The sequence below is a fragment of the Heterodontus francisci genome, chromosome 33 (assembly GCF_036365525.1).
Source record: "Heterodontus francisci isolate sHetFra1 chromosome 33, sHetFra1.hap1, whole genome shotgun sequence".
Lineage (NCBI taxonomy): Eukaryota > Metazoa > Chordata > Chondrichthyes > Heterodontiformes > Heterodontidae > Heterodontus > Heterodontus francisci.
The window spans coordinates 38,335,521-38,358,224 of record NC_090403.1 but is presented as its reverse complement, the minus strand read 5'-3'; the positions used below and the strand labels follow the sequence as shown (position 1 = coordinate 38,358,224).

Below are 22,704 nucleotides of genomic sequence, written 5' to 3'. Positions count from 1 at the left end.
TGGGGGGAAGAGAGTGGGGGGGGGGAAGAGAGTGGGGGGGGAAGAGAGTGGGGGGGGGAAGAGAGTGGGGGGGGAAGAGAGTGGGGGGGGAAGAGAGTGGGGGGGGAAGAGAGTGGGGGGGGAGAAGAGAGTGGGGGGGGGAGAAGAGAGTGGGGGGGGGAGAAGAGAGGGGGGGAAGAGAGTGGGGGGGGGAAGAGAGTGGGGGGGGGGAAGAGGGTGGGGGGGGGGAAGAGAGTGGGGGGGTTGAGAGTGGGGGGGTTGAGAGTGGGGGGGTTGAGAGTGGGGGGGTTGAGAGTGGGGGGGTTGAGAGTGGGGGGGTTGAGAGTGGGGGGGTTGAGAGTGGGGGGGTTGAGAGTGGGGGGTTGAGAGTGGGGGGGTTGAGAGTGGGGGGGTTGAGAGTGGGGGGGTTGAGAGTGGGGGGGTTGAGAGTGGGGGGGTTGAGAGTGGGGGGGTTGAGGGGGCGGGGGTTGAGGGGGCGGGGGTTGAGGGGGCGGGGGTTGAGGGGGCGGGGGTTGAGGGGGCGGGGGTTGAGGGGGCGGGGGTTGAGGGGGCGGGGGTTGAGGGGGCGGGGGTTGAGGGGGCGGGGGTTGAGGGGGCGGGGGTTGAGGGGGCGGGGGTTGAGGGGGCGGGGGTTGAGGGGGCGGGGGTTGAGGGGGCGGGGGTTGAGGGGGCGGGGGTTGAGGGGGCGGGGGTTGAGGGGGCGGGGGTTGAGGGGGCGGGGGTTGAGTGGGCGGGGGTTGAGTGGGCGGGGGTTGAGTGGGCGGGGGTTGAGTGGGCGGGGGTTGAGTGGGCGGGGGTTGAGTGGGCGGGGGTTGAGTGGGCGGGGGTTGAGTGGGCGGGGGTTGAGTGGGCGGGGGTTGAGTGGGCGGGGGTTGAGTGGGCGGGGGTTGAGGGGGCGGGGGTTGAGGGGGCGGGGGTTGAGGGGGCGGGGGTTGAGGGGGCGGGGGTTGAGGGGGCGGGGGTTGAGGGGGCGGGGGTTGAGGGGGCGGGGGTTGAGGGGGCGGGGGTTGAGGGGGCGGGGGTTGAGGGGGCGGGGGTTGAGGGGGCGGGGATTGAGGGGGCGGGGGTTGAGGGGGCGGGGGTTGAGGGGGCGGGGGTTGAGGGGGCGGGGGTTGAGGGGGCGGGGGTTGAGGGGGCGGGGGTTGAGTGGGCGGGGGTTGAGTGGGCGGGGGTTGAGTGGGCGGGGGTTGAGTGGGCGGGGGTTGAGTGGGCGGGGGTTGAGTGGGCGGGGGTTGAGTGGGCGGGGGTTGAGTGGGCGGGGGTTGAGTGGGCGGGGGTTGAGTGGGCGGGGGTTGAGTGGGCGGGGGTTGAGTGGGCGGGGGTTGAGTGGGCGGGGTTGAGTGGGCGGGGGTTGAGTGGGCGGGGGTTGAGTGGGCGGGGGTTGAGTGGGCGGGGGTTGAGTGGGCGGGGGTTGAGTGGGCGGGGGTTGAGTGGGCGGGGGTTGAGTGGGCGGGGGTTGAGTGGGCGGGGGTTGAGTGGGCGGGGGTTGAGTGGGCGGGGGTTGAGTGGGCGGGGGTTGAGTGGGCGGGGGTTGAGTGGGCGGGGGTTGAGTGGGCGGGGGTTGAGTGGGCGGGGGTTGAGTGGGCGGGGGTTGAGGGGGCGGGGGTTGAGGGGGCGGGGGTTGAGGGGCGGGGGTTGAGGGGGCGGGGGTTGAGGGGGCGGGGGTTGAGGGGGCGGGGGTTGAGGGGGCGGGGGTTGAGGGGGCGGGGTTGAGGGGGCGGGGGTTGAGGGGGCGGGGGTTGAGGGGGCGGGGGTTGAGGGGGCGGGGGTTGAGGGGGCGGGGGTTGAGGGGGCGGGGGTTGAGGGGGCGGGGGTTGAGGGGGCGGGGGTTGAGGGGGCGGGGGTTGAGGGGGCGGGGGTTGAGGGGGCGGGGGTTGAGGGGGCGGGGGTTGAGGGGGCGGGGGTTGAGGGGGCGGGGGTTGAGGGGGCGGGGGTTGAGGGGGCGGGGGTTGAGGGGGCGGGGGTTGAGGGGGCGGGGGTTGAGGGGGCGGGGGTTGAGGGGGCGGGGTTGAGGGGGCGGGGGTTGAGGGGGCGGGGGTTGAGAGGGCGGGGGTTGAGAGGGCGGGGGTTGAGAGGGCGGGGGTTGAGAGGGCGGGGGTTGAGAGGGCGGGGGTTGAGAGGGCGGGGGTTGAGAGGGCGGGGGTTGAGAGGGCGGGGGTTGAGAGGGCGGGGGTTGAGAGGGCGGGGGTTGAGAGGGCGGGGGTTGAGAGGGCGGGGGTTGAGAGGGCGGGGGTTGAGAGGGCGGGGGTTGAGAGGGCGGGGGTTGAGAGGGCGGGGGTTGAGAGGGCGGGGGTTGAGAGGGCGGGGGTTGAGAGGGCGGGGGTTGAGAGGGCGGGGGTTGAGAGGGCGGGGGTTGAGAGGGCGGGGGTTGAGAGGGCGGGGGATGAGAGGGCGGGGGATGAGAGGGCGGGGGATGAGAGGGCGGGGGATGAGAGGGCGGGGGATGAGAGGGCGGGGGATGAGAGGGAAGGGGATGAGAGGGAAGGGTGAAGAGGGGGACACTGACAACAGAGAGGGGCAGAACAACACAGTGGGTTGGGCACAGAGAGGAGTGAGAGGGAGAGAGTGTGATCAAGATCACTCCTGACAAATGGACATCTCTCCAGAATACTCTGCATCGCTACAATGCTGGCCTAAGCAAGTGGAAAATTAAACTAGGCTTCACTAATCCATAATGTAATGTTTAAATTAAGTTATACTTAATTTTTGGGGTGATCTCTTCAGAGCAGTCCAAAATGCCTGCCTGAAAATTAGATTGGCGGTGGGGGGGGGGGGAGACAGCAAATGTGTAAATCTGACCACATGGCCAAATTTTGTGGTCCTCCAGATTCTCAGCCTTAGCGGTTGGGAAATTTTCCTCCTCTCGCCCTAATATTTTTAAGGCAGTGTGACTAACTCAAAGCAATCCCTGATTTGAAAAATTGAAATGTCACACTGCTACACAAGAGGGGTTATGTTCATTTGTTGGGGTTCAAGGCAGTTTGCATATTTTTTGCACATCAATTCTGCAATAAACGTGGGCAAAAGCCCCATTATCCAAAGTGTTGCTTATTTAATTCTTAAATGCACGATTTGATTACCACTAATTATAAAAAATATTGTGTGAACGTTACTGCGATGTTTTCAATAGTTTTGCCTTAAAAAAAGCACATTAACTCAAAGCAATCCCTGATTTGAAAAATTGAAATATGTGCTTGAACTGCCCAAACATATTTAATTCAGCACTTTTACAGTCAACAGAAATCTGGGCTGGATTTAAACTCAGTTCCCAGAGGTAAAAAGACTTGCAATTACCATAGAGGAGACAGGAATAGCCAGTTGGTCTTACATAGTTGCTGATAAACCAATCGGGTCTATAATATAGATGAATTTGATAAGCATTTGAAAAAAACAGGAGTTAATCAGTCAGTCAGGATGGATATCTAAAAGACAGTCATACTTCACAAATCTAATTGAATTCTTCAAAGAGAACAGAAATAAAAAGAAATTGCAATGGATATGGTTTCTATGGATTCCAAAATCATTTGTTAATGTACATCCTAAGAGTTTTATTGGAAGGGGTACTTGGAATAAAAGGGAATTTGGCCACATTTGGGGATGGATTTTGTGCAGGAGGCAGAGATCACAGCGCCAGGCTGAAAAGTCTGGTTGAACCCCGCCTCTTGTACTTGTTCAGGTCCCTGGAGCGATCCTCTGGTCTTTGGCTTTGAAGGGGATGAACAGTGAAATTTGCTAATGATGTTATATTTGGAGGTATAGCAAAATGTGATTAAGGATTGTGAAAGATTGCTGGAGTTTACAGATGGTCTAGTAGAATGGGCAACTAGGCAGCAGATGCAGTTTAATGCAGAAAAATGTGAAGAAATACATTTTGAAAGTTAAGAGGGAAAGAAACCTTAAAAGAGAAGGCTCTAAATGAAGTATTGCAACAGAGGGACCTTTATTTGAAATAAACAGGTCTTAAAGTGGAAACAGAACATAAAAACAAGGAGGTAATGGACCTCAGCTAGGCCATAGTTGGATAATTGCATGAAGATTTGGGCACCCCATTATACGAGTGATAGAAAAGCAATGGCAAGGGTACAATGTAGATTCAGTATGATGCTAGGACTTTCTTCATGAGATGATATAATGTAACCTGATAGAAATCTTACTAAAATGTATAAAATACAAACATACAAATTAGGAGCAGGAGTAAGCCACTAGGCCCCTCGAGTCTGTGCCGCCATTCAATAAAGTCATGACTGATCTGATTGTAACCTCGACTCCACATTCCCATCTATCCCCGATAACCTTTCACCCCCTGCTCAAGAATCTATCTACCTCTGCCTTAAAAATATTCAGAGACTTTGCTTCTACTGCCTTTTGAGGAAGAGAGTTCAAAGACTCACGACCTTCAGAGAAAAATTTCTCCTCATCTCTGACTTTTAAATAGCGACTCCTAGTTCTAGATTCTCCGACAAGGGGAAACATCCTTTCCACATCCACCCTGGACCCCTCAGGATCTTATATGTTTCAATCAAGTCGCCTCTTACTCTTCTAAACTCCAGCGGATACAAGCCTAGCCTGTCCAACCTTTCCTCATAAGACAACCCACTCATTCCAGGTATTAGTCTAGTAAATCTTCTCTGAACTGCTTCCAAAGCATTTACATCCTTCCTTAAATAAGGAGACCAGTACTGTACACAGTACTCCAGATGTGATCTCACCAATGCCCTGTATAACTGAAGCATAACCTCCCTACTTTTGTATTCAATTCCCCTCAATATAAATGACAACATTCTATTAGCTTTCCTAATTACTTGCTACACCTGCATACTAACCTTTTGCAATTCATGCACTAGGACACCCACATCCCCCTGCATCTCAGAGTTCTGCAATCTCTCACCATTTGGATAATATGTTTTCTTCTTCCTGCCAAAATAGACAATTTCACATTTTCCCACATTACACTCCATTTGCCAGATCTTTACCCACACACGTAACCTATCTATATCCCTTTGTAGCCTCCTTATGTCCTCTTCACAACTTACTTTCCTACCTATCTTTGTGTCATCAGCAAATTTAGCAACCATACCTTTGGTCCCTTCATCCAAATCATTTATATAAATTGTAAAAGGTTGAGGGCCCAGCACTGATGCCTGTGGTACATCACTCGTTACATCTTGCCAACCAGAAAATGACCCATGTATGCTTACCAATCTTCTATCCATGCCAATACATTACCCCCGACACCATGAGCTTCTATTTTCTGCAATAACCTTTGATGTGGCACTTTATCAAATGTCTTCTGGAAATCTGAATACAGTAAATCCACCAGTTCTCCTTTATACATAGCACATTACTTCTTCAAAGAACTCCAATAAATTGGTTAAACATGATTTCCCTTTCACAAAGCCATGTTGACTCTGCCTGATTACCTTGAATTTTTCTAAGTGCCCTGCTATAACGTCCTGAATAATAGCGTCTAACATTTTCCTCATGACAGATCTTAAGCTGCTTTCTGTCTCCCTCCCTTTTTTTTAAATTAGAGATACAGCACTGAAACAGGCCCTTCGGCCCACCGAGTCTGTGCCGACCAACAACCACTCATTTATACTAACCCTACAGTAATCCCATATTCCCTATCACCTACCTACACTAGCGGCAATTTACAATGGCCAATTTACCTATCACCTGCAAGTCTTTGGCTGTGGGAGGAAACCGGAGCACCCGGGGAAAACCCACGCAGACACAGGGAGAACTTGCAAACTCCACACAGGCAGTACCCAGAATCGAACCCGGGTTCCTGGAGCTGTGAGGCTGCGGTGCTAACCACTGCGCCACTGTGCCGCCCATCAAACCTCCATAAGACTTTCCTTCAAGACTGAAGAGTCCACATTTTTCTAATCTTTCCTCATAACACAAGTCTCTGAACTGGCCTTATTGTCCTCTGCATTTCTTCCAGGGCCTGGAAGTTTCCCTTGTGTCTTGGTGACAGAATTCAATGCAGTATTCAACGGGCAAGCTGCCCAGAGCACTATACAGCTTCAGCATGATGTGCTCATTAGGGTAGACTTTACAAATTCTTGCTCCGCCGAGTTCAAAGTGCGCCGCCGCGATGTGCTGGGTGCTAATAAAATTCAGCCCACTGTGTTGTAACATTCTATGATCAACTCACTGTGCCTCCCAGGGTCCCCATAATAGCCTTTTCTCAATTTATAGTATGAGTGCAACAGATGAATAGAGACTGAAATCTACTTGGGCAAGTGTTGGTTTCCCTTATCGGTATGTTGAATGTTTTCCTGTTGCCTTCTTCTGATTTCATAGTTTATTCATGATCAAAGGTAAAGTAATGAAACTGGCAGGCGTCCAGAATAATTTTAAAATACAACTTGAGGTTGTGGCATTGTGAAATTGGAATGCGCAAATGCCTTTTGCAATTTAGCATGTTTCCTCGTTTATCTAAATCACAGTAATGAGGTTCGAACTAGGCTTATTAGCAGCATTTTACTTCTAGTGAGGACAAAATAAATACATTTTTATTGTAGGACAAGAGAGAGTTTGGATATTATGATCTTCCCTACTAATTCATTTATTTTATGGTATGGTGTCACTGTTGACAGAGGAATTAGGTTCTGATTAATATTCTGCATTTCAGTGAATTATACTTCACTTTCCTTCTGTAGCTTGAAATTTAGGAGAGATCTCTCATTTATAGAGTTGTGATAGGTATGGTGGTTATCGTACAAAGTAAAGGAAAAGACAAAGAAAAAAGATGCATTTCAGAAAAACAAAATCCTTTAAAATCATATTTGAATCCATCTATCTTGTCTCCTCTATTATATTGCCTAGCTAACCTGCAGGCTTCATGCAACATGTTCTAAGGAAGTTTTGAAAACCTTGCCAAAACATCCAGAGTTATATTACTTCAACAATTTTAAAAGTTTTGCTCTCGTCTTGGCAGATATTTAAGTGCCCAAGCCTTGAGGCTTTGAAAGCCTCATGCAATGGGTTCACTGTTTGCAACCCAGATGTCCTACAGATTCATCACTATTTTTCAACTGACGAAACACTGCAAGTGATGTGGTTTAAAATCAAAATAATCTGTTTCATATGTTTGAAGCTACATCATTAGCAATTGCCTTTGTAAAATAGCTGTTACTCCTGGAAAACAATCTTTTAACTAAAGTTACAGAAGATTGTTCATAGTTGTGCTTTGTTTATTTTCCTTAAAAAAGTTACCTCCACCCCATTGCTATCTAGTTGTTTCTGTACAACGCAACAGAATCTACAATGCATGTCCGATGCTAACTTTGGAGGTTGGCTTTGGATCATTTTATGCTGGTGAGTGAAAGGCTGGTGTGAGAACAGCTTGAAATAAAATGGTGAATGTTTTCTAATCATTTCAACAAAACTATTTTATCTCAAAATCTAACTGGATTTAAATATGATTTCAGTGGACATAGTTATTGTGGTGTATAGTCATTATAGTGCATCTATCAATTTTAAGATCATAAACATTGTGGGGTTATGCAGTGAGAGAACTATTTGAATTGAAAAACAAAATTTGCCACTGAGCTTAAATGTACAAATGGACATGCTAAATGACTAAAACATGTAAAAATCCAACAGGAATGCCATTGATAAAAAAGTTGAACATTACGACTACACAATTTTATCATTTAACAAAAAACTGTCAGCTGGAAATTTGAAATAAAAACAAAGTTTTGGAAATGCAAAGCATCTGAAAAGGTAAAGATGATAAATTAATGTTTCAAAGGACCTGTTGCTTAATGCAGATGACAACACTAAGTCTTTTCCTTCTCCACAGCACCCTTAACCTATTGATTCTTTGCTAAGCTAAAGTTAATGTTTAAAGGAAGTGTAGAAGTGGAACTATCCACCTACATCTAAATTATTTGGCAACATTTGTTGTACTTCGAACAATTCAGCACTTATAGTACCATATTTTTACTCTGAGGTGCTGACAGAGACCTACTGTGTATTTCAACCTTGTCATTCTGCTTCAAAATAGGTGAAATGCAACGTTCCTGACAAAACTGCAAACAAATAATTTTTTCTTCACAGATAATACAACTGAGGAGAAATTTTAAAAATTAGTTCAAAATATTAATTTCAATGGCTTTATTTAGGATTTTCCTTCATTCACAGACTGATTTCCCTGACCTGTGCCCATTTTTCACTTATTTCAACTTTAAAAAAGGGCTGCTCTTAGTTTACCTTCAACCTCCCTCGCTGTCTTGTCTTTTGTTTCTTCTCTTGCACTTTGCATAGGCTTATCTTCCAGTTCTAGTCTGATTTGTTTTTGTTCTTTCTCTCTCTCTGCTCAGTTTTAGTTTGCACTGCAAGCCCGAGTGTGAAGTTGTAAAACAAAATTTGTACTGAGTTCTCTGTTGCTGTCGACACCATGCTTAATGCAGCAAATGACAACAGTAAGTCTTTCCCTTCTCCGCAGCACACTTCACCTATAGATTCCTTGCTGAGCTGAAAGTTAATGTTAAACAGCTTTAATAACAACTTGATTTAAAGGAAATGTGTAAGTGCAACTATCCACCTACATCTAAAATTATTTGGCAACATTAATGCCTTTGTTATACTTGAAACAATTCAGTACTTATAGATCCATATTTTTATGCTGAATTTTAGCTAGTTATCAATGCCTTTTGACACCTATGTCATTGACAAACTTAATATCCTGCTTATAAGTGTACTTATTGTAAAGAGTACATTAAAATAGAAATACAGCTTTTCTCAGTGTTGCAATAGCTTTAAAATCTGATAATTTGGCATATGATGAGGTGTGACAAACAGTTTCACAGTCACAGAACTGATCACTAGTCTGTTACCAATTTCTGCCTGGGTAGCAAAGGAAATTGAAGATAGTTCTGATTAAAGAAAAAAAATGTCTGTATGAACTTTGATGTTGGTAGCTGGTGAAAACCATTTTAATTGGAAAATAAAAATCTCAACTGTCTACTTTATGATATACAAGTTAACTCAATTTTTGGAAGATTATTTTAATTACTGTTGAATATAATTTCATTTTGAACAAGGGTAGATATATTTATTTTTAATTCTGTGATTTTAAAGTTAGGCTTTTTTAGTTTTAGTAAAATGCTTCTGTTGTAATTTTCTTGCTTGCTGTCAACAGAAGACAATCCTTTTTAGACATGGCCAAAATACCTCCAGTCGTATTTACTTGTGAAATTTAATTACACAACTTGTAGACTTTTATATTTAAGCAATTGGTAAAAGTAGATAGTTCGGTGCTATTTATTGTGAAAGGACTATAGGACTGATTCTCAATTGCTTTTTTATTCAAAGTTGCTATTATGACCATTTCTTGGGAGTGGAACGTGGATGAAAGAAAGGGAGAAGACATGGAGGGATATTCATTTTAGAAAATTATTTTTGATTTTTGCAGAATAGAGAATTTGAGTCTATGGTTTTACTATGCTCCAAAATAGAGAACAAAATTGAACTTGGACCCATATTCCTAAAAAAGATTAGCTGTGGTGATGGCTGGGAAAGGGCTGCAGGCCACATTACTCATTTAAATAGAATAACTGAAGGGCTACAATGCAAAATGCAGGCATAAAATCAAATTCTTTGGTTGGCAGGGTAAAACATTTTCCACACAATTAAAAATAAACTCATCTCATTATGATATTTTAAATAATTTTAGAACCTAAATTTGTATGATGGAATTATTCTCACAAAGTAATATTACTTATTCAGTAGCGCCCTGTATACATTCAAATGGTAGGCAGCCTGAGCAAATAATTTATTTCACAGTTGCATCCCTTGACATCGCTTAAATGTTGTTCCCACAGTTCGTGGCCACATCAAGCCAAACTTGCTAGAATGTTTTTTTTTAAAAAGACAGATGGCACGACACTGCTTTTTTACTTAGTCTTGCTGGCTGCTGTCTGTCGCAACAGAACAGCAAAGGTGATGCCACAGTGGCAGCAGTGCGATTGAGGTCACATCATGCACAAACTTATCTTCATAATGCTGTCATGAAGTCAATACTCATGAATATGCGAGAGTGGTGTTCTTGGACTGCAACAAAAGAAACTGGTTTTTGACGTATAAATCTGGATTATATCTCTAACATGAGCTCTCTCTCACACACAAAAAAGGTTTCCTAAAACAACTGTTTTTTCTAATAAATATAATTCCACATTATAACAAACTATTATGGCTGGACCGGAGATTGCATCATCCAAGAGCTAAATGCTAAATAATAAAAGTTATGTTCAATTTGGTCTCCTGGATTAGTTTTGATCATCTAGAGGGACTGGAGAGGAATTTACCAGAATTTCACCTCCCTCTCCTTACCCCGCACCCCAACTGGCTCTGGGTTTTTGATCAGGTTTCTGTCACCTTGTTACAAAAGGTTTTATTTTTGTACTAAAATCTTAGAATTCTGTGTGTTTTAAAAAACTGAAAAAAGAAGTTTCAGTGGACATGGACACCTGCAAATAGCTGACATTTTTGGATGTTGACTTTGCATACAAGAATAGGAAAAGCAAGCAGTTTCAAGGAAGCCAGCCAGGTGTTTCTGACATCCTCAGAGCAACACTTTGAATGACAGGGGAGATGCTGTGGCTGGTCATGTGATCAGCTCAGGAATGTTTACTTTCATTTTGGACCCTTTTTAAAAAAAAGTGAGTTGAACAAAGATCAGGCATTTGAAACCCGGTTTCTGACCTGCCTGGAGGTCAAAGGGGAAGACCCAGAAAAGACCTCTCTGTAAAGGAAACTTGCATCTCTTGAAAAGAAACCCTGTATTTGAAAGGTGGCAGATTCCTATGAGAGTCACAGAGTTATACAGCACAGAAACAGGCCTTTTGGCCCATGCTGGCCATCAAGCCTATCTATTCTAATCCCATTTTCCAGCACTTGGCCCGTAGCCTTGCATGCTATGGTGTTTCAAGTGCTCAGCTAAATACTTCTTAAATGTTGTGAGGGTTCCTGCCTCCACCACCCCTTCAGGCAGTGTGTTCCAGATTCCAACCACCATCTGGGTGAAAATCTTTTTCCTCAAATCCCCTCTAGACCTCCTGTCCCTTAAATCTATGCCCTCGGTTATTGACACCTCCGCTAAGGGAAAACGTTTCTTCCTACCTATGCCCCTCATAATTTTGCTCCAAGGAAAACAACCCTAGCCTATCCGGTTTCTCTTCATAGCTGAAATGCTCTAGCCCAGGAAACATCCTGGTAAATCGCCTCTGCACCCTCTCCAGTGCAATCACATCCTTCCTAAAGTGTGGTGCCCAGAACTGTACACAGTACTCCAGCTGTGGCCTAAATAGCATTTTATACAGTTCCATCATAATCTCCCTGCTCTTATATTCTATGCCTCGGTTAATAAAGGCAAGTATCCCATATGCCTTCCTAACCACCATTTCTACCTATGCTGCTGCCTTCAGTGATCTATGGACAAGTACACAAAGGTCCCTCTGGCCCTATGTACTTCCTATGGTTCTATCGTACATTATATATTCCCTTGCTTTGTTACTCCTCCCAAATGCATCACCTCACACTTCTGAGGATTAAATTCCATTTGTCACTGCTCTGCCCACCTTACCAGCCCATCGAGATTGTTCTGTAATCTAAGGCTATTCTCCTCACTATTTACACCACCACCAATTTTCATGTCACCTGCGAACTTACTGATCATGCCTCCTATATTCACGTCTAAATCATTAATGTACACTACAAACAGCAAGGGTCCCAGCACCAATCCCTGCGGTACACCACTGGTCACAGGCTTCCAATCGCAAAACCAATCCTCCACTAGCACCCTCTGCTTCCTGCCTCTAAACCAATTTTGGATCCTATTTGCCAAATTGCCCTGGATCCCATGGGCTCTTACCTTCTTGGCCAATCTCCCATGCAGGACCTTATCAAAAGCCTTACTGAAGTCCATGTAGACGTCAATCAACTGCTTTACCCTCATCTATACTCCTAGTCCCCCTCGAAAAATTCAATCAAATTTGTTAGACTTGATCTTCCCCTGGCAAAGCCATGCTGACTATCTCTGATTAATCCCTGTCTCTCCAAATGGAGATTAATCCTGTCCCTCAGAATTCTTTCCAACAGTTTCTCGACCACTGATGTTAGACTCACTGGCCTGTAATTACCTGGTTTATCCCTACTACCCTTCTTGAGTAATGGTACCACATTCGCTGTCTTCCAGTCCTCTGGCACTTTTCCTGTGGCCAGAGAGGACTTGAAAATTTGTGTCAGAGCCCCTGCAATTTCCTCCCTTGCCTCACATAGCAGCCTGGGATACATCTCATCTGGCCCTGGGGATTTATCCACTTTCAAGCCCGCTAAAACCTCCTCCCTTTCAACACTAATTTGTTCAAGTATATCACAATCCCCCTCCCTGATCTCTACACCTACATCACCCTTCTCCATAGTAAACACAGGTAGAAAAGTAATCATTTAAAACCTCACCTACGTCTTCTGGCTTCACAGACAGATTGCCACTTTGGTCCACAAGGGGCCCTACTCTTTCCCTGGTTATCCTCTTGCCCTTAATATACTTATAAAACACCTTGGGATTTTCCTTTATCTTGCCTCTCAGTGTTTTTTCATGCCTCCTTTTCACTTTCCTAATTACTTATTCAAGTACCCCCCTTCACTTTTTATACTCCTCTATAGCCTCCATTGTTTTCAGCCTCCAGGGTTCCCTGGACTTGTTGGTCCTACCCTTCACCATGTTGGCCCTGAACTCTCTCTATTTCCATTTTGAATGACTCCCACTGGTCTGATGTAGCTTTCCTACAAGTAGCTGCTCCCAGTCCACTTTGGCCAGATCCTGTTTTATCATATTGAAATCGGCCTCCCCCAATTCAGTACCTTTATTTCCAGTCCGTCTTTTTCCTTTTCTATAACTACCTTAAATCTTACAAAGTTATGGTCACTATCCCCGAAATGCTCCCCCACTGACACTTCTACCACTTGTCTGGCTTCATTTAGATAATAGGCGACATGTTTAGGTAGAGGATCTGGATCGGCGCAGGCTTGGAGGGCCGAAGGGCCTGTTCCTGTGCTGTAATTTTCTTTTGTTCTCTTTATTCCCTGGGACTTTCTACGTGCTGGCTCAAAAAGCTCTCCTGGATGCACTTTAAGAATTCCGCCCCCTTTAAGCCTTCTGCACTAAGACTATCCCAGTTAATATTGGGGAAGTTGAAATCCCCTACTATTATTACCACACCTTTGAGATTTGCCTACATATCTGCTCCTCTATCTCTCCCTGACTATGTGGAGGCCTGTAGTACACTCCCAGCAAAGTGATTGCCACCTCCTCTTTTACACCCCCCACCCCCTGTCACGCCGGGGGATTCTATACCCTGGAATATTAAGCTGCCAGTCCTGCCCTTCCCTCAACCAGGTCTCTGTGATGGCAATAATATCATAGTGTTAATCAACATCCTCCTGTCAATGAAGAATTCCTGCATCCATTGTGGTTACTGTTATTCTCCTATGTTTTGGGAAACAAAGTGACTCCTGACAAAGCAGCCCAACGCTGAAGTCATCAGAGTACTCCCAGCTTCACATATGCGCAGAATGGATTCTTGCTGTCAGTATGGTGCTGTGCATGCACAGCCTACGTGAGCACCCAGCTTGCCAGGACTAATTCGTGCATGCGCGCGAAAATGTCATTCACGTATTGCAACGCCTGCTCGCCGTTTGCTCCCCACCTCGCCACTTCTTCCCCCCTCGGCCATTTGTTCCCTGCTTCAACCACCACACTCCCCCTGCCACCCCACCCCCACGCCACTTGCTTCACTCCCCTCGGTGGCTCACTCCCCGTTTCACCCCCATCCCCCCAACCTACCTTTAGACCACTCGCTCGCGGCCTCGCTACTTCTCCCCCCTCGGCCACTCACTCCCCGCTTCATTCCCCCACCCACCTTTGGACTACTTGCTTGTGGTCTCACCAGTTCCTTCCCTCCGCTCCCTGCTCCCTCCTGCTTCTGGTCCCCACTCCCTCCCGTGATCGCTGCCTTTCTTCCCCGCACATGGGAAGCGGGGGTGAGAGAGAGTGACAAGATAGCCAGGGGTGGGGAGGGAGACTGTGTGCGGGAAGCAGAAGCAGGAGGGAGTCGAGGGGAGGAAGTGGTGAGGCGAGTGGGGGAGAAGCGTCGAGTGGCCGGGGGTGGTGGGTGGGAAGAGAAGTGGCGAGGCTTGGAGCAGTTGGTGAGCAGACCGGTGCGGGAGGCAGCGGTGAACAGAAGTGCAGGGGTGGGGTATTGTTGGGGGTGGGATGGAGGCGGTGATCGCAGCCAATGTGGCCATTTCGGTTTCATTGTTTTTGTGATAAATTGAGCAGCGCCATCTTTAGATTAGATTAGAGATACAGCACTGAAACAGGCCCTTCCGCCCACCGAGTCTGTGCCGACCATCAACCACCCATTTATACTAATCCTACACTAATCCCATATTCCTACCAAACATCCCCATCTGTCCCTATATTTCCCTACCACCTACCTATACTGGTGACAATTTATAATGGCCAATTTACCTACCAACCTGCAAGTCTTTTGGCTTGTGGGAGGAAACCGGAGCACCCGGAGAAAACCCACGCAGACACAGGGAGAACTTGCAAACTCCACACAGGCAGTGCCCAGAATCGAACCCGGGTCCCTGGAGCTGTGAGGCTGCAGTGCTAACCACTGCGCCACTGTGCCTACTACTGGCAGCTACCAAAAATGTCAGAGACAGTGACATTTCAGTGCAAGAGGCTGCATTTGCGCATGTGCAAGTACTGCGCCACCTAGTGGCTGCGTTGTTGGAAAACACAGCCTTTGGGAACCTCGAACCTGAAGAAAGCTTCTACTGCTATACTGCTACTGTGAATCCTAAGCAGCCCTGCTGCTACATCCCTGCTGAAAGACCTATGTGACGCCTGATGTAGCTGAATTGCTTTGAATGCCTACCCATCACAGACTGTTCATCAACCTCGCCTGGAGAGGCTTCCTGTGGCATCTGACTATTCGACTCTGGGACACCTCACTCAACTGAAGAATTTCCTACCAGAACGTGACAAACGGAATTATTTTATTATTCCTTTTATTTATATGAAAACAGCTGTAAACCAGAATCCTTTTTTCCCTGGTTACCCAGTTTTGTTCAATGTATGTGTGTGTGCATGAGGACTAGGGAGAAAGGAGCTTTCATATATATAGATGTTTCTCATTCGTGGTTAAGACTTCTTTTTTTCTAATAAATAATTAATGTTGTTGTTTAAAGAAACCTGGTTGGTGTGCTTTATTCTGGGGGACAAATAGCTGTCTAATTGGCTATTCTTTGGTAGGTGGGAGAATTTATTGATATGCTGTGACCCATGGAGAAGTGGGGCTGAATTAACAGTGCATTTCTCCTGCCTTGGTCGTAACAACCTCTTCCAGGAGACTACATGGCACCTAGGCGGTAAGAAGTCCCTTGACATGATGCATAAGGCATCACAACTGATTGGGGAAGGTTAGATGGACTCATGTGATCTTTTTCTATGACATCTTCCTTTATAATTTCTGTTTGTTGTGGTCCTGCCAAAGCATTGTGGTTGCATTTATACTATAGGTACAATTTGACAACACTATCTGCAGAGAATGATGCACAGCTGGCAGCCTTGCCCTTATACTCTAGCTCCGTTGTGGCTGTGCAAACTGGAGTTCTCTGCATTCAAGTTTACATATATCGTCAGTGTGCACACTGTGCCATCCAAATGCTCATTAAAGTTTAGTGTTTAAAAGTTGATAGGTCAGTTGGCTCACTGTTATTAAAAAAGAAATGAAAAATGACAGGACAAATTTGACTTACTGCTGCATTTCCATTAGTTGCCATTTTAACTCCAACTTCCATTAACCAGCTGAGCCACCCATTGGAAGCAGGCAGGTGCCTCATGAATGCATGCAAATCTTGGTCTTGTGAGCTTGTTAGGACCCCAACTTGATTTTAATGGTTATAAGGCCTGCTTAACATTCAACATGCTGAGCAAAACCTTGCAAGACTAGCTTCACAAAGTGACTGACTCACTTACTGCAAGCACTACTGAAAAGAGCACTCAGCTGCAGCTATTAAGATCATAGGGATCTGGGTGCTATTGTGTTTAGTGCATTTCCAAGGTATTTTTCATCTTGGAGATGGATTTTTTATATTTTCCTTTTACATCCTAATTAAGCTTTCAGCTTATCATGGGTGTCATTTTTGCTTTGTTGCTTTGGATGGAGGAACATTTGGATGAACAGCAGAAATAGCAGCCACCTGAACAATCAGGACAAGCTTGTTAGGTAAGCTTGTTAAAAGATAGCAGCTAAGGGTGGTGGTGTGCTGTAGACCAAAATTCACTTTCTTGGATATCTCTGAGGAGCACAGCATCAGGAGGTTGCGATTCTTCAGGCTGCTGTCACTGATCCGTGCAGGATCTGTTATTAGCTGGGCGAGATGGCCATGCTTTTCCAGTGGTTGTCAAAGTCACTACTTTTTTTTTGCTTTAGATAGCTTCCAGACTGCTACCGGAGACATCACGTACATTTCCCAGTCTTCAGCAAGCTGGACCCCAATGTCTTCTTTGCAAGGACCAAAGCAGCCCGCTTGATCAGCACCCCATCCAAAACCTTAAACATTCACTCTCTCCACCACCATCACACAGTTGCAGCAGTATACCATCTACAAGATGCACTTGCCAAGCCTCCTTCAACAGCACCTTACAAACCTGTGACCACTACCGCATAGAAGGACAAAGGTAGCAGACACATGGTAACTACCTGCAAGATCCCCTCCAAGTCACTCAACATGCTGACTTGGAACTACATCGCCTTTCCTTCGCTTTCGCTGGCTCAAAATCATGGAACTCCCTGCCTAACAGCACTGTGGGTGTACCTACAGCAGATGGACTGCAGCAGTTCAAGAAGGCGACTCACCACCACCTTCTCAAGGACAATTAGGGTTGGGCAATAAATGCTGGCCTTGCAAGTGAAGTGCACATCCTAAGAACGAAGAAAAAAAATCAATACATCACCTTTTCCATGGACACCTACAGTCAAATTGAGAGAACTTCCTTCATGCCCTGGGCATCAAAGACTGCACTCAGGCAGCAATTAAGACACCAGAAGACCAGCCTGCAAATTTTGTTAACAGGGAGGGATATCACCTAATTAATATCCAGCTAGTTTGAGATCACTGCAGAAGGATCAGGTAAGTCTGTGTAAGTTTTGCAGGCAGATATCACATTTCCTTCATCCTCCAAGACTCAACTATTCCACCTTGCTGGAAACATAAAAAGATGGCTGCTTGTTGGCAACGCTACTCCATGCACATATGGCTGATGACATCCCTCTGCAACCCCACCATGTCTGAACAGCTCAGATATAATCACAGCTATAGCACTACCAGGAACTTTACTGAGCACACTATTGCACTATTGAAGCAAAGGTCCTGGGGTTCCCTACAAAATGCCCCAAAGTCTTTTGGCATCATTGTAGTGTGCTACATTTTGCACAACATGGCAAAACAGATAGGATTGCAGTTGGAGGAAGCAGAGCAACAAGAAAATTCACCAATAATAGAAAGTGCTGAAGAAAGGTCACAGACCTGAAACATTAACTCTGCTCTCTCTCCACAGATGCTGCCTGACCTGCTAAGTATTTCCATCATTTTGTTTTTATTTCAAATTTCCAGCATCTGCAGTATTTTACTTTTATATAAGAACATTCAGTTGGCAAAAACTGGCTAAAGGCAAGGGAAAAGCGAAAGAAAGGTGAGCGCAATACACTGCAGCCAAAGGCCAGTGATCAATTGATCAAACAAGCCTTCTGGTATATTGCTCATTCCCCTAACCTGAAAAGTTACACAAAACCCACTGCGTTAACAAACCTTGTTGCCTCTTTTACCACTCCCTTAACCCTGTACTAAAGAACATTGAAACGATTTAGCCAACTTTGATATCAATAACTTATTTACAATGCAGACTTAGAAGCCATGATAAAATAATGCAGACCAAAATGTCAACGGTAATTGTGTTTTGCATTAGATCAATCATTTCCTTGAATTTACTGCTCACTCAGGTGTCAATCCATAGCGCTTTTCTTAAAAGTAGTTTCATTAACTCTGCTACTCCTACAAGGTTTCCCCATTGACAGAAGGTTGCTGTTGCCCATTTTGATACCCTTGAGACCGTCGTCAGCAACATCTGTGAGGGCCTAGCTGCAGATTACAACACTTTGGCTGCTGCCAAGGCAGTCTTGCCCAGATTTCTGGTACCATGGCAGGTCTTGGCTGAGATAGTGTAAGACAGCAGACATACTGACATCCTGAGAGATAGGAACATGGGCTGCTCCCATTGTGCCATTCCCATAAAGCTGTAGCTCACAAGGCTCATTGATCTGTAGGAAATAAGTGGCTCATTGAAATCCCTACTTATTCAGTCCTCATGTCTCTTCAACATGGAGCCTAGTGCAAGTATGACAGCCACTTCAACTTCCATGAAAACTGCAAAGGCTGTGAACATTGACTCCTGTTATGAGAGCCTGGCTGCAGTGTCCCTGAAGGTTGCCATGCTGCTCAAGGTAGGCTTAGACTGCTGCTGTCCTGGAAGCTAACACCACATTAGGTTGGAAACGCACTGCTCCATACTTTCAGGGATGCACTGAAAATCCTTGTGAGACGTTTGAATACCTGGCACAACTGCTTGTGTGAGACAAGCAGCTTTCGGTTCATAGCTGGACCCCAGTCATCCTTATCTCTGTCTCCCATAGCGGAGCTGGGAGAGGATCACGCCCTCCTGTCACTTTATTTAAATGTGGGTCCTTTACATTTTTCAGGCAGTAACTTAAAGGGACCGACTTCTGCGCAGGATATTCCAGTTGCTGCGCAGCTTAAGAGGGAACACTGATTGTAAGTTAAACTGCAAAGGCAGCAATACGCAGAAATGTCCTGAAATCACAGAATTGTTGCAGTGCAGAAGGCCATTCAGCCCATCGAGGTTTTCGAGTGTGTTTTGCACTTGCCCCACCCCCTGCCAGCCTGAAACCTGCTGCAATCACAAAGGTTATAAAATTCACAGACTGGGTACTTTATAGAACATATGCTTCATAATGGCTGTAGTCATATTTCAACTACCGTGATGCCAAACAATACAACGGCTGAATCTGATTTTGATAGCTTTGCATAGCAATTATTCATTGATGTGCAGTTGAAATCACTTTGCATGGGCCTAAAATGTTCACTGTAATTGGCTTATTACAGTCACAAGCGGAGTTCAAAATAATTGAATGTTAAACACAAAGACAAATGCAGAATTGATCTATTTATAACTGTACATGAAAAAAAAAACTGGCAGACTCTGCATCTTGTATAACTTTTTGGAAATGACACAGAAATGATACTGCATCCTCAAAAGGTTACCCTAACAACAATGATTACTGGCACCATTTCTATGTTGTGTATCAGACATCCTCTCAGCACATTCACTAACGAGAACCCTAAATACAATTTGAAGGACTGAAATTTAAAAAAGCTAATGCAAGCTGTGGCAAATCCATCTGCAATGCAATTTTGCGTTCTGAGTTGCTGCATTGGAAAGAGTTAAATGAAGCACTGTAATTTTAGTAGTCTAACTTTGTACACTGTACTCTGCAGAAAGTATCTCTGGAAGGCATCAATTATTGTTACGTCAAATACTTTATCATTGACCAGCAGCTCCCAATGGAGGACAAAAAACAGAACACAAGAGGCTTGAGCTAGTATTATTAGGCTCTCTGCTTAAATTACATCAAATAAAAACAAAAAAAAATAAGCAAAGAGCTGTGCTTGGCTGTACTCACCCCAAGTCCACCACAGGGTAGCAATGCATACATCTTCTGTGTAATAGGACCTAGATAAACATGCCAACAGAATACCCTTCAGTCAGTGCTGAAATTCTGAGTTAATTTTTCTTTCTTAGAAAGGCAATATAAAATCCTTAAGTAGCACTTACTTCCCAGATATTGCCAGTTATTGAAATAACTAGCTATTATTTGGGTATATTTAACTGCAATTTTAAATTTAAATTAAAATGCTCAAAGTATTTATCATCCCTACAACTCACAGTTTACCAAGTTCATTAAATCAACTGAGCATTCGCAGTCTGCACAATGTATCATTTAGGAATATAATTCCTCCAATCCAGCAAGTAAATGTAATATGGAAACACAGTCCCATGATGCAAAGAGGATCCTGACATGGCCAGTCAAAACAAGATTTACCTGCTGCAAAGTTTTTGCAGGTTTGTTTTTTCTTTGGTCTTTTCATGATTTAAAAGTAAATTATGGGGTGGCAATTACATACCTAGCAACTTCTTACTGTCCAGCTTCTGCCTGTTCAGAGGGCTGGTGCCATATAACAATGTGTGGTGTTCTGAATGCACTGTTTGAATTTCATCCAAAGTCGCTTTTCTACCCCGGATTCGCTGCAAAAGTAAGTACAGAATATTAACCCTTTGAGGACTGCAGTAGCATTTCTCCGCCAAAATAAAAACATTCAGCATAACTACAGCTTTCAGAAATTTACTCTACGAATCGTTTAAATTAAGGTTAATGGGTCTTCATACTGATCTCTGACTTTTAGAATATTCACCACTGCAAATTTGTTTAAAAAAGTTTTGCAGACATCAGAACGTGTGAAGATTTTAACACTGTACAGAACGTTCAGTACTCAAAGGGTTAATCACTTAGGTGGCACTCATCAGAAATTTCCTGCCAGGGAAGCAGCACTGATGACTATACTGAGGCAGTCTCTGTACTAACCCAGTTTCCTAAGAATAATGGTTTTGTGCATGTTCATAAACATGCATAAATTGCAGGTATATATATATATATATATATATATATTATATAGCATAAATATTCAAACTTCTGACCATTACTTGCTGGTATGTGTAGGTACCTCATAATAACTAAGCAAGCAACTTTTACACTTGTATTAAAAGTTCCATATCCTTCAACTGCTATTTAGTTGTTGTATGCATCCAACTTTTCCCATGAGTTATCAGAATCGGTGACTTCAAAGTATGAGCAAGCCCTGCAAGCTGTAAATGTCACACCTCATCTCCCCTGCAACAGGTAAAACAAACTGTGTGTCACCGTTGACAGACCCCCTAAAAATTTAATTTGGTTTTGAAGTAAAGTGATAACATAATTTGAATCAAGAGAGCTCAGTGTACAGTTCTGTTGAGTGATTTAAGGCTGATGTAAGATAAATGGTCTAAGTCCAGATTGAGTGATTTATAATTGACTCCTCCCCATCCAGTAGGATTACAACCTTTAACTCTCTCCACAACATTTTACAATATAATTTTTTTTAAAAATGATTTCATGGGATGTGGGGCGTTGCTGGCAAGGCCACCATTTGTTACCCTACTTGCCCTTGGCAAGTGACTGACTTGCTTGGTCATTTCAGAGGGCAGTGGGTCTGGAGTCACATGTAGGCCAGACCAGGTAAGGACAGCAGATTTTCTTCCTTAAAAGGACATCAGTGAACCAGGTGTGTTTTTATGACAATCGATGACAGTTTCTTGGCATCATTACTGAGAATAGCTCTCAATTCCAGACTTTTTAAATTAATTAATTGAATTTAAATTCCCCCAGCTGCCATGGTGGGATGTGAACCCATGTCCCCCAGGAAATTAGCCTGGACCTCTGGATTACTAGCCCTATGCCATTACCACTACATCATCATCACCCCTGTACCATGATTCTCAAGCGAGGAAATGGAATCTGTAATATACTGTTATAACTGTGAATCTGAGGAGATGAAATCTGCGAGCAGAATGTTAGCGATGTTAGCAAAGTTGTGGCACAATGACTTTCATAAAAGGGTATAGCAGCTGGAGTGGCAATATTTGCAAAACAGAATATTATGATACATAAAAGAGTAGGACAATCTCTTTTCTTTAAAAAAAGTGAATGGATCACATAGTTAGCCTTTATTAATCTGTAGAATGCAAAAAAATACATGTTTTAAAAAAAAAGTGTTGCCAATTTCACCTAGACATCTATTTGGCTTCCCTCTACTAAGTATATGCATTGTGCTTTCCAATTTTCTTTAATAGTGTTTTATTGAAGTGCTTGTTTGCACATAAAGAAAATGTATAACGGAGCTACTATGATACTGATGGCTACAAATATCTCATACAAAGGTACAAATGCAACGGTTCCTATATCATCTGGACCACAGACCTTGTTCAGAGCAGGAAAGAACAATTTAAGAAAAATAAAAATGACTAGGTGATGGGCTGTAATGACTTTATGGATATATGTTATCAGGAAATGTAATGCGACGTAGACAAATAAATTAAACTAACAGAATGATTGCATCATATAGAGACTAAGTTTTGATCGAATAGCATTTATGTGGTCCAAATCAGGCCAAGCATTCAGGTACAGTCATGAATAATGCTTCTTTTCACCAGGCAGAGAAAGCAACAACTTCTAATTGTGTGTGTATCTGTATGTATTATTTATTAAAATGGACTTCTGTGCTGAGCAGCATCAACTTGAGCAACATCAACTTAAGAAACATCACCCAGAGGCAGCAAATCCTTCCTTGACAACTACAGGAAGGCTCAGAACATTGTAGATTTCCTAACACATCACAATGCAAGAGGCCTAAATCCCATCTGCAAAGAGTACCCATTACTGTACA

The 22,704-nt window shown here is 44.7% G+C and overlaps 1 protein-coding gene across 12 annotated transcripts in view; it reads right to left on the bottom strand.

Moving 5' to 3' along the window:
* hdac5 (histone deacetylase 5) overlaps positions 1-22,704 on the bottom strand; it is a 384,161-nt gene that overhangs the window by 85,940 nt on the left and 275,517 nt on the right. For all 12 annotated transcript variants that reach the window (XR_010969069.1, XR_010969070.1, XM_068013317.1 and 9 more), the window contains 2 exons: positions 20,350-20,470; positions 19,848-19,897 (listed from right to left, as the gene is read on the bottom strand). Coding sequence is in view for 10 of the 12 variants with exons in the window: in XM_068013317.1 (XP_067869418.1) it covers positions 19,848-19,897; positions 20,350-20,470 (171 nt within the window). In the remaining 2 variants the exon portion in view is untranslated. The remainder of the gene's footprint in view (positions 1-19,847; positions 19,898-20,349; positions 20,471-22,704) is intronic.